Source organism: Hyaena hyaena, unplaced genomic scaffold (genome assembly GCF_003009895.1).
Source record: "Hyaena hyaena isolate Hyena2069 unplaced genomic scaffold, ASM300989v1 scaffold_235, whole genome shotgun sequence".
Lineage (NCBI taxonomy): Eukaryota > Metazoa > Chordata > Mammalia > Carnivora > Hyaenidae > Hyaena > Hyaena hyaena.
Genome location: NW_024080867.1, coordinates 1,966,709 through 1,979,349, shown reverse-complemented (window position 1 = coordinate 1,979,349; position 12,641 = coordinate 1,966,709). Strand labels below are relative to the sequence as shown.

Sequence of the window (12,641 nt, the reverse complement as noted above, 5' to 3'; positions counted from 1 at the left end):
TTTTTTAAACTCCAGCAGAAGTGCATCACTAACATTTGGGGGCCTCTTTTGGGACCTGTTTTCCTACTCTTCTAGATCACATCTCCACTGCTCAAGGCCACATGGTACTTATTCCCTAAATGCTCTTAGTGTTTATTTGATTTTCTCTATATTCTCTGAGTAGGACAGGCATTTCATAGATACTGAAATCCTAGGACTTGAAGGTCACACCCTATGTCAGAGGCAAATCCATAGCCAAGACATATTGGACACACAAGAATCGTTACCAATGAGGGCTTTGTGAAAATCAGAAATCATATTCCATCTGTGAGAGGGGAGTCCTGGGCACAGCTTGTCCAAGAACCGCTTTCAATGTTCCTCCATCAGAATGCATGTGGGTGGGGAGAGTTTTCACGTCTTCAGTTTTTCCACCAGTACCGGTCATCATCATCAAAAGAATACCAGCCGTCCCCAATTACAATGTGTGGCTTGAGTAGCTGCGCCTCCTTCAGCAGCTTCCTTATTTGAGGGGGATATTGCCATTTCCACAGCCTGGGGAGGCAGAAGGAGGACATGTTACTCTGGGAATTTGCTTTTTTGAAGTTTATTTTCAGACAGACAGAGACAGCATGAATGGGGGAAGGGTTGAGAGAGATGGGGAGAATCCCAAGAACCCATAGCTGGCAACGCAGACCCTGACATGGGGCTTGAACTCACAAACCTTGAGTTCATGACCTGAGGTGAAACCGAGAGTCAGTCACTTAACTGACTGAGACACTCAGGCACTCCAGGGAATTTGTTTCTGACCCTTCTCCTTTCTTTAAAGTTCCTGGAAACCCTACCAATGATTTGAAATCTCTTTTTGTACTCTTGAGGAGAAGCAGAAGGTTCCCCATAGAACAAGAGGAAATCCATACATGGAAAGGCACTCTTCAAAGCGTTGGATGCTACACTGAGTTTTTTTATTTAAAAATTTTTTTAATGTTTTATTTATTTTTGAGAGAGATAGAGACAGCATGAGCAGGGGAGGATCAGAAAGAGAGGGAGACACAGAATCTGAAGACAGGCCCCAGGCTCTGAGCTAGCTGTCAGCACAGAACCCCATGCGGGGCTCAAACCCACGAACTGCGTGATCATGACCTGAGCTGAAGTCGAACGCTCAACCGACTGAGCCACCCAGGTGCCCCAACACTGAGCTTTTAGAAGGATCTGCCCTTCACCATGATCCTGAGTCAGGCATAATTATTCATCCATCCACAAACTCCTTCTTGAGAACCTATTTTGTGTTAGGTCCTATTATAGGGTTTGGAGGCATTAGTAATGAACAAAGTCCCTACCCTTGTGAAGCTTATAAATTCTAGGACAGGAGAGAGAGATAGGTGTTCAAATAGATACAAAGCATCTTCCCCATTTTGCAGATAGGGAAATAGGTTCTTGAAAGGTCCATTAGTAAAATCTAGGTCTGGCTCTTCTATGCTAAGCCCCAGGGTCACAAGCTGTGCTTGTCCAAGGCTACACTACTTTTTTTTTTTTTAAGTTTGTTTTTACTTTCTAGAATTTATTTTTAAAAATTTACATACAAGTTAGTTAGCACATGGTTCAACAATGATTACAAGAGTAGATTCCTTAATGCCCTTTACCCATTTAGCCCGTCCCCCCTCCTACAACCCCTCCAGCAAACCTCTGTTCTCTATACATAAGAGTCTCTTGTGTTTTGTTCCCCTCCCTGTTTTCGTATTATTTTTGCTTCCCTTCCATTATGTTCATCTGTTTTGTATCTTAAAGTCCTCATATGAGTGAAGTCATATGGTATTTGTCTTTCTCTAGTTTCTCTTAGCATAATATCTCCTCTAGTTCCATTCACAATCTGCAAATGCCAAGATTTCATTTTTTTGATTGCCGAGTAATGCTCCATTGTATATAAATATATACCACATCTTCTTTATTCATCCATTGATGGACATTTGGGCTCTTTTCATACTTTGGCTATTGTTCATAGTGTTGCTATAAACATTGGGGTGCATGTGTCCCTTCAAAACAGCATACCTCTATCCCCTGGATAAATGCCTAGTAGTGCAATTGCTCAGTCATAGGGTAGTTCTACTTTTAATTTTTTGAGGAACCTCAATACTGTTTTCCAGAGTGGCTTCACCACTTTGCATTCCCACCAGCAGTGCAAAAGAGATCCTCCTTCTCTGCATCCTCACCATCATCTGTTGTTGCCTGCGTTATTAATGTTGGCCATTCTGACAGGTGTGAGGTGGTATCTCATCGTGGTTTTGATTTGTATTTCGCTGATGATGAATGATGTTGAGCATTTTTTCATGTGTCGGTTGGCCATCTGGATGTCTTCTTTGGGGCAGTGTCTATTCATGTCTTTTGCCCATTTCTTCATTGGATTATTTGTTTTCTTGGGTGTTGAGTTTGGGAAGTTCTCTATAGATTTTGGATACTAGTCATTTGTCTGATATGTTGTTTGCAAATATCTTCTCCCATTCTGTCAATGGCCTTTTAGTTTTGCTGATTGTTTCCCTTGCTGTGCAGAAGCTTCTTATTTTGATGAGGTCCCAATAGTTCATTTTTGCTTTGGTTTCCCTTGCCTCCAGAGACATGTTGAGTAAGAAGTTGCTGAGGCCAAGGTCAAAGAGATTTTTGCCTGCTTTCTCCTCTAGGATTTTGATGGCTTCCTGTCTTATGTTTAGGTCTTTTGTCCATTTTAAGTTTATGTTTGTGTATGGCGAAAGAAAGTGGTCCAGGTTCATTTTTATGCATGTTGCTGTCCACTTTTCCCAGCACCATTTGCTTAAGAAACTGTCTTTATTCCATTGGATATTCTTTCCTGCTTTGTCAAAGATGAGTGGGCCATACATTTGTGGGTCCATTTCTGGGTTCTATATTCTGTTCCATTGATCTGAGTGCCTATTTTTGTGCCAGTACCATACTGTCTTGATGATTACACCTTTGTAATACAGCTTGAAGTCCGGGATTGTGATGACTCCAGCTTTGGTTTTGTCAAGATTGCTTTGGTTATTTGGGGTCTTTTCTGGTTCCATACACATTTTGGGATTGTTTGTTCTAGCTCTGTGAAGAATGCTGGTGTTATTTTGATAGGGGTTGCATTGACTATGTAGCGTGCTTTGGGTAATATTGACATTTTAAAAAATATTTGTCCTTCCCATCCAGGAGCATGCAATATTTTTCCTTTGTGTGTGTGTGTGTGTCTTCTTCAATTTCTTTCATCAGCTTTCTATAGTTTTCAGTGTATAGATTTTTCACCTCTTTGGTTAGGTTTATTTCTAGGTGTTTTATGGTTTTTGGTGCAATTGTAAATGGGACCGATTCCTTGACTTCTCTTTCTGTTGCTTCATTATTGGTGTATAAAAATGCAACCTATTTCTGTGCATTGATTTTATATCCTGCGACTTTGCTGAATTCATGGATCAGTTTTAGCAGTTTTTTGGTGGAATCGTTCGAGCTTTCCATATAGAATAACAATGTCATCTGCAAAGAGTGAAAGTTTGACCTCCTCCTGGCCAATTCGGATGTCTTTTATTTCTTTGTGTTGTCTGACTGTTGAGGCTGAGGCTGAGATTTCCAATACTATGTTGAGTAACAGTGGGGAGAGTGGACATCCCTGTGTTTTTCCTGACCTGAGGGGGAAACTTCTGTTTTTCCCCATTGAGGATGATATTAGCAGTGTGTCTTTCATATATGGCTTTTGTGATCTTGAGGTATGATCCTTCTATCCCTACTTTCTTGAGGGTTTTTTTTTTTTTTTAATCAAGAAAGGATGCTGTATTTTGTCAGATGCTTTCTCTGCATCTATTGAGAGGATCATGTGGTTCTTGTCCTTTCTTTTATTGATGCAATGAATCACACTGATTGTTTTGCAGATATTGAACCAGCCCTAGTTCAAATCCCACTTGGTCATGGTGAATAATTCTTTTAATGTATTGTTGGACCCAGTTGGCTAGAGTCTCGTTGAGAATTTTTGCATCCTTGTTCATCAGAGAAATTGGTCTATAGTTCTCCTTTTTAGTGAGGTCTTTGCTGGTTTTGGAATCAAGGTAATTCTGGCTTCATAAAAAGAGTTTGGAAGTTTTCCTTCCATTTCTATTTTTTGGAGCAGCTTCAAGAGAATAGGTGTTAACTCTTCCTTAAATGTTTGGTAGAATTCCCCTGGAAAGGCATCTGGCCCTGGACTCTTGTTTTTTGGGAGATTTTTTTTTTTTATTACCAATTCCATTTCCTTACTGGTTATGGGTTTTTTCAAATTTTCTATTTCTTCCTGTTTCAGTTTTGGTAGTTTATATGTTTCTAGGAATTTGTCCATTTCTTCCAGATTGCCCATTTTATTGGCATATAATTTCTAATATTCCTTGTTATTGTTTGTATTTCTGCTGTGTTGGTTGTGATCTCTCCTCTTTCATTCTTGACTTTATTTATTTCAGTCTTTTTTTTTTTTGGTGAGTCTGACAAGGCGGTTATCAATTTTGTTAATTCTTTCAAAAAACCAGCTTCTGTTTTTCATTGCTCTGTTTTGTTGTTTTGTTTGTTTTAGATTTTGGTTTTGATAGCATTGATTTCTGCTCTAGTCTTTATTATTTCCTGTCTTCTGCTGGTTTGAGGTTTTATTTGCTGTTCTTTTTTCCAGCTCTTTAAGGTGCTGGTTAGGTTGTGTATATGAGACCTTTCTTCCTTCTTTAGGAACGCCTGGATTGCTGTATACTTCTCTTATGACCCCCTTTGTTGTGTCCCAGAGTTTTTGGGCTGTGGTGTTGTCATTTTCATTGGCTTCTGTGTACTTTTCAATTTCCTCCTTAACTTCTTGGTTAGCCCATTTGTTCTTTAGTAAGATGTTTTTTTGTTTTTTGTTTTTTGTTTTAATTTATTTCTAGGGGAGAGAGAGCATGAGCAGGGGAGGGTCAGAGAGAGAGGGAGTCACAGACCAAAACAGGCTCCAGGCTCTGAGCTGGCAGTCAGCACAGAGCCCGACGCAGGGCCCGAACCCACGAACCGCGAGATCATGACCTAAGCGAAAGTCGGATGCTTAACCGACTAAGCCACCCAGGTGCCCCAAGTAAGATGTTCTTTAATCTCCAAGTATTCGTGGTCTTTCCACAGTTTTCTTGTGGTTGATTTCGAGTTTCATAGCATTGTGATATGAAATTATGCACGGTATGATATCGATCTTTTTGTACCTGTTGAGGGCTGATTTGTGTCCCAGTATGTGGTCTATTCTGGAGAACGTTCCATGTGCACTGGAGAAGAATGTGTATTCTGTTGCTTTAGAATGAAATGTTCTGAATATATATGTTAAGTCCATCTGGTCCAATGTGTCATTCAAAGCCATTGTTTCCTGGTTGATTATCTGTTTAGGTGATCTGTCCATTGCTGTAAGTGGGGTGTTGAAGTCCCCTACTATTATGGTATTATCATCACTGAGTTTATGTTTGTGATTGATTTATATATTTGGGTTCTCCCACATTTGGAGCATAAATGTTTACATTTGTTATGTCTTCTTGGTGGATAGATCCCTTGATTATCATATAATGCCCTTCTTCATCTCTTGTTACCATCTTTATTTTAAAGTCTAGATTGTCTGATATAAGTATGACTACTCTGGCTTTCTTTTGGTGGCCATTAGCATGATAGATGGTTTTCCATCCCCTTACTTTCAATCTGGAGGTGTCTTTAGGTCTAGAGTGGGTCTCTTGTAAACAGCATATAGATGGATCTTGTATTCTTATCCATTCTGTTAACCCTCTATCTTTTGACTGGAGCATTTAGTCCACTGACTTTAAGAGTGAGTACTAAAAGATATGAATTTATTGCCATTATGTTGCCTGTAGAGTTGGAGTTTCTGGTGGTGTTCTATGGTCATTTCTAGTCTTTGTTGCTTTTGGTCCCCCCTCCCCCCATCATTTCTCCCCTTAGAGAGTGCCCCTTAAAATTTCTTGTGAGGCTGGTTTAGTGGTCATGAACTCCTTGAATTCTTGTTCATCTGGGAAATTTTTTCCCTCTCCTTCTATTTTGAATGACAGCTTTGCTGGATAAAGAATTCTTGGCTGCATATTTTTCTGATTCAGCACATTGAATACATTCTGCCACTCCTTTCTGGCCTGCCAAGTTTCTGTGGATAGGTCTGTTGTGAAACTGGTCTGTCTTCCCTTGTGGGTTAATGACTTTTTCTTCCTTGTCTTTCTTTCTTCATGATTCTTTCCTTGCCTGAGTATTTTGTGAATTTGACTATGATATGCCTTGTTGGTGGCTGGTTTTTGTTGAATCTTGTAGGAGTCCTCTGTGTGTCTTGGATTTTGATGTCTGTGTCTTTCCCCAGGTTAGGAAACTTTTCTGCTATGATTTGCTCACATGACCCTTCTATCTCTTTCTCTCTCTCTTCATCTTCTGAGACCCCTATGATTCTGATGTTGGTCCTTTTTAATGAGTCACTGATACCGTAAATTCTTAAATCATGCTCTTTTGCCTTAGTCTCCCTCTTTTTTTTCTGCTTCATTGTTCTCCATAAGTTCATCCCCTCTCTTTGCGATTCTCTGCTCTGCCTCATCCATCCTTGCCGCTGTGGCATCTATTTGAGATTGCAGCTCAGTTAAAGCATTTTTTATTTCATCCTGACTAGCTTTTATCTCCGCAGAAAGGGATTCTAATCTGTTTTCAACCTCAGCTAGTATTCTTATTATCATGATTCCAAATTCTGGCTCAGATATTTGCTTGTATCTGTGTTAAGTCCCTCGCTGCCATTTCTGTTGTTTATTTTGGGATGAATTCCTTCATTTCATTATTTTAAAGGAAGAGAAGGAATTAATAAGGTAAAAAAAATAAAATTAAAAAATTAAAAAATCACCAAAAAAATCAAATAAAGGATGCTAGATCGTAGGTGTGTTCTGGTCTCATGGTTGAACAGAGCTTGATAGATTAGAGAAAAAAGGGAAAAGTAAGAAAAAAAGGAAAATGAAAAAATGAATACAACGAAATAGAATAAAATGAAATGATGGAAGTAAAAAAGCGAATTTGAAAAATTTACAAAGTAGAAGAAAATATAGTAGAAAGAATTAAAGATAAACATTTTTTGGAAATGGAAAATAAAAGTAAATTTGTTCTGTTTTCAAGAATAAGAATATTGAATGGATGGACCAGCGAACAGACTGAAGTACGGTTGAAATGACATCGTTCCCCCTAGAAGTCAAACTATGTCACTTTACAGTCTGTAAACTAAGCAGGCGGAGACTTGTTCCTGAAGAGCGAGGCTGGCCCTGGTGGGCGGGGCTTAGTGTCGCGGCGCCGCCCTCCACTAGATGGCGCTGCTTAGCTGACTGGGGTGGGGCGATGCCGCGTCGGGAGGTGAGCGCGCATGCGCGGGAGCGGTGACGATGGCGTCCCCCGGGCTGCCGTCTCCAGCGTGAGAACTCCGTGCGCGCCCCACCGGCCTCCCGTCCTTGGTCTCCGCTGCCGTCCCCGCCGGCTCTGACTCCGTCCGGGACCAAGGCGTCAGGCTGCCGGGCGGCTCCTCCCTCCTGAGCGTTACCTCAGACGCGGCGGGGCTTCCCGAGCCCTCGCCTCTGAGGGACCGCGGGGTGGGCCGGGCACGTCCTCACGGGAGGGTCCCGCCGGGCGGCGTCGGGTGTCGTCCCGGCCCAGGAACGCCCGGGACACGGCGCGGGGGCGGGCGCCCCGGGAAGAGCTCGCCGGTCGCGCGGCCGCGGCTGCCGGGGTCCTGGGCGCTCGCAGCGCGCGCGGCGCCGGCCTCCCCCTACCCGCCTCGTTCCGGCCCAGCGGGAGTGGTGCTCCCGGTCCGCGGGGGCCCCTGCCTGTGGGGAGTCCTCCCAGCAGGGGCCCCTCCCCGGGTGGCCCGAGGACCCCGAGGACGTCGCGCTCGGCCCCTGGGGACCCGCCTTTCCCGCCGGCACAGCGCCAGGTACGCGGCTGTGGAGGTTCGGACTCTGCCTTCGCCCTGATTACAGTCTTGACGGAGCTTAAACCCTCCCCGTTCTCCTTTTGAGTCCAGTCGCTTGCGTACTCTCTTCTCTCCAGCTGCTTTTGTGTGTGTGTGTGTGTGCGTGTGTGTGTGTGTGCGCGCGCGCTTTCCGTACTCTCCCCACGTCTCTGTCCCGTCCCCACAAGCAAAAGCAACTCCCTGCTCTCCGGCGCTTTCTCCCCCAGTTCACCTCTCAGTGTTCAAGTTGTGTAGATTGTTGTGTTAATTGTCTCCTCAGTTTTCTAGCTGTGCAGGATGGTTTAGTGTTGATCTGGCTGTATTTCAGGGATGAAAGGTGCAAAAAAATAAAAAAAAACAAACACCTTCCATGCTGTTCTGCCATCTTGGTCCCTTGAAGGCTACGCTGCTTCTTGAGTGACCAATACAAATATGCTGTCTTTTGACCCAATCTTCTGCCTTTTCTGCTCATTTGCTGAAGAGATCACTGTAACAGTTCTCCTTGGCCACATGAACATCTCCAAATACACTAAGTCATGCCTCCCAGTCCATCTTCCCCCTCAGATCCTACACGGCAACCACCCTTGCGTCCTTCCTGGTTACACTGTATGCCGACGCCCGACCCCTGCATAACCCCCACCGCTGTAGGCTGGGCCCTAAGGACAAGACACGCTCTCAGTCGGGCAGTTTCCTATTGATATAAATACAGGACACCCAACCTCTACAGTTGTCCATCTTCACTGTGTTTCAGTGTGCAGTTCAGTGGCGTTAAGTACGCTCACACTTGTGCAGCCATCCCCACATCTGTCCTCATAACTTTTCATCTTCCCCAAATGAAGCCTTGTGCCCATGAAACACCAACTTCCCATCCATCTCCCCCAGCCTCTGGCAGCACCACCTACTTTGTCTCTATGGATTTGACTCCTCTAGGGACCTCACTTAAGTAGAATCATGCAGGATTTGTCTTTTTTGCATCTGACTTATTTCACTTAGCAAAGTGTCCTTAAGGTTCATCCATGTTGTAATGTGTGTCGGAATTTCCTTTCGTTTTAGTGCTGAATGATACTCCATTGTGTGGAAGTACCACAGTCCATTTACTCATTCACCTGTCAACGAATGCCTGGGTTGCTTCTACCTTTTGACTGTTGTGAATAATGCTGCTATCAACATGAGTGTACAAGTAATTCTTCCACATCCTGGTTTCAGTTCTTTTGTATATGTACCCAGAAGTAGGATTGTTGGATCATATACCAATTCTATATTTAGTTTTTTAGGGACAAACATCTTATTTGTATGATGTCCCTCCACTCTTCCTAAGCCCATCCAAAAGCAAGCCCTGTGAAATCAGGCACCTTGCCTCTATGCCTGTGTCCCTGTATCTCCAGCACAGTGCCTGGAACACGGTGGGCACATAATAACGATGTGGTTGCTGAGCCACAATCTCAACTTCTGGGATAAAGTGTTTCTACACCAACCAGCATGCCTGTAGTACAAGGAGGTTTTTACCTCAGGAGACAATGCCAGGGACTTACCCAATTATTTGTAGGTTAGATGTGGGTTGTGCAAAGGCTGGACATAGCTTCATCATTCCTGTGGCACCGAAATTGTTCCGCATCAGGTTTAGGCTGGTCAGGCGTTGGCTGCAGAGGAGAGCCGAGGCCAGTGCCTCACAACAGTCTGAAGTCAGTCCACATGCCTCCAACCTGTAGAGTCGACATGCCAAGAAATGCCTCCAAGATCAGTGACTAGTCCTTCAGCCCATCTGACTATCAAGTCACTGTGTAAGCCTGAGTGGTGGGCTCTACCCACAGAAGTTTCTGGTTCAGCAGAAACTCTGGGGAAAAACCCAAACATTTGCTTAGTTTTTTATTTTAGAGAGAGAGAGCATGGGGAAGGGGCAGAGAGAGAGAGAGAGAGAGAGAGAGAGAAAATCTCACGCAGGCTCCATGCTTAGTGTGGAGCCCAAAGTGGGGCTCAATCCCACCACCCTGGGATCATGACCTGAGCCAAAATCAAGAGTCAGATGCTCAACCGACTGAGCCACTCAGGGTTCCCACCCTGCCCCAATGTTTGCATTTCCAGTGAGTTCCCAGGCACTGATGTGGTCACTGCTGCTGGTTCTCATGGTAAGAGCCACTGGATGACTTAACTGCAGTTGTGGAAAGAATGAAAGATAAAGGTTGAGAGCACCTGTAAGCAGGGAACAAAACAAGGCACATGGAGAAAGACTTGCTGAGAAATCGACATTTCATGTGAAACTTAAGAGACAAGAAGTAAGCCCGGTGAATAAGGCCAGGAAGCAGCAGCTGGAGCTTAGGATGTTATATGGCTCTTGTGGAAGGAAGGGGTGGGGCATGTCTGAGATATGGAAAGTCAACCAGATGGCCAGAGGGGAGCCAGAAGCAGTGGTGTGAGAGGAGGCTGGAAATTTTAGGTCATATTAAGGGTTTAGGATTTTGTCCTAAGAGCAATGGAGAGGCAAATAACATTGTTAGATGTAGATATGGTATGGTAGCCGTGTTCTCACATGTTGGAGATGAGTTTTGAGGTATTTATAACTCAAACCCTATAACTCGCTAGAGCAAAATACTGATGATTGTTTAAACTGGGTGGTAAGCCTACAGGTTTTCAATGTCTCAGTCATTTTAGGTTTTGTATATTTGGGAATTTCTTGTGATAGAGTAAAAAGTCTGTGGCATGGAGCTCAAATAGTTTTAGCTGCCTAGAGTTAGATGGTGAGGTGGGATTGAATAAGGCTTATTATTGGTTTTGCTTCATAAAATAATATCTAAGCATTTATGAAAACAAAATCTCTACTAGGGAGGCTGTGGAAAGAGACAAGGGCAGGTAATTCAGTGATAGTATAAGGCATTTCATAGCTGATTATGGAATTCCCAATGTGAGTGAAGTTAACCTCTGATAGAGGTAGGGATTCCTCCTTTACTGTTGCAGAAAGAAGGGAATATGGGTACAAATATTAGTTGATTTCATGGTGGAAAGTCTTGGGGTTCCCTATGAAAGGGATTTATGCTGATTTGAAGGGGTGATGTCATTTCTTAAGCACCAGGAAGAACAAAGCAGATTCAAATGGAATCAAAGTCAGAACACCGTCTTTGTTCAAGCAACTTCACACTCAGGTCCCCGTTTCTCTTCACCCAGCCCTCAACCTGGTGACCCCAGGAGCTCACCCAAGCCTCCTCAGAGAAGCCTTCCTGTGCTTCAGTCCCTCGCACAGTGCTATGATGCCATGATCACCCAGGGCATTGGCGGCAAGATCCAGGCTCTTCAGGTGTTTGCTCCTTGAGATCACATGGGACAGATTCTTGCAGCAGGCAGCAGTGAGGTGACACTTAACCAGTCTGCAAGAGGAGAAGAGCCCGTGTCATTTGAGGAGAGAGTGCTTCAAGGAGATGATGCCCAGAAACAAAGGTGGGACATTTCTTTTACTCCTTCCTAACTGGTAGCCTTTTTGTTCATTCCTTAGAATGGCATAGAATGTGCAACTTCCAGTGGCTCATGTGAGGAGGGATGATGGGGTCAGGTGGGGAAAGTATGTGATGTGGCTGGAGGTATCTTTGGAAAAAAGATGAGCACATCAGAGCTTGCTTCCCACCTGGAGATGTGATAAGGATTCTCCCTGGTGGACGGGAAGAAAGACGGGGAAAGAAACCCACAAGAGAGAAGTTGGTAGAGTCCCTGATGAAAGACAGAGCCCTGAGTGGGTGAGAAAAGATGACAGAGGACAGAAGGTACTGAAATGCGAGATGGGCTTGGGGTTTGAAAGGAGAGGGGTCTCTGCTTCTGTTCCCAGTATGAACGGTGAAGGAGGGAGTAGATACTCCCCTGCAGTAAAGACCGGATGACTCATCTGAGTAGAAATCATGGGAACATCTTCACTGTTTCCTATCTTCATCTTAAAGTGAACGATCCCATCAGGGATGAGAGAGTCCATCTTCATGAGGTATTCACACCAAGAATGAGCAAGAACGCGGTTGTTAGGACTCACACCTGCCCATCATGTGGGAATCCAGGTCTTGGATCCCAGCATGGATAAATGATGAGGTGAGGACCATATAATCCCCCAGCACTTAAATGTAATCCCAAAGAAATGGCATCTCCAATTGACTAAGCTTTAGTTTCTACTCCATGCAAAAGTAGGGCTTTCATGACAACAAACATTTATACTTGGAGGGGGCACTCTCATTTGTGGGCCATGATCTCTATCCAGTTCTTTTATTTATTATTGGGGAGGAAGAGGTCTTACAATGGTCTTACTTTTTGGTTCACTAATTCTACTTTTCTAATTGATGAGAAGATACTACCAAGTATGCAAATATTTACAAAGTAAATACGACGTATGTCCATATCGGACATATGCTCAGTGTCTGGCTTTAGGGGATTTTAAAAGTTATCATGCATCATTAAATGGAATAGTTACTATTATGGTCTGTAGATCCTTGGGGGACAGAATGGGAGACCAAAGGCAAGATTTTGGCTCCTTGGGAGTTCTGGTTTCCCCCGGGAATGACTGGTAGGGGAGCTACAGGAGACTTCACATGTAAAATACATACAGCCCTGTGCCCACCACATGGCAAGAAAGCCTCCAGTGGTAACTGCTGGAATCCTTTCTTTGTAACACTAAAGGCCATTTAGGCATTTGGAGGAATTTGCCCAAGTAGTAACAGCGTTTACTTCTTGGTTGTGAGAT

General features: G+C 43.8%; 1 protein-coding gene across 1 annotated transcript in view; it reads right to left on the bottom strand.

Annotated features, from left to right (window-relative positions):
- Nucleotides 1–398: 398 nt before the first annotated feature.
- NLRP5 (NLR family pyrin domain containing 5) overlaps nucleotides 399–12,641 on the bottom strand; it is a 37,095-nt gene continuing 24,852 nt past the window's right edge. Inside the window, exons 9-11 of the mRNA XM_039244097.1 lie at nucleotides 11,122–11,292; nucleotides 9,466–9,636; nucleotides 399–531 (exon numbers count right to left, since the gene is read on the bottom strand). Coding sequence (XP_039100028.1) covers nucleotides 399–531; nucleotides 9,466–9,636; nucleotides 11,122–11,292 — 475 coding nt within the window. The remainder of the gene's footprint in view (nucleotides 532–9,465; nucleotides 9,637–11,121; nucleotides 11,293–12,641) is intronic.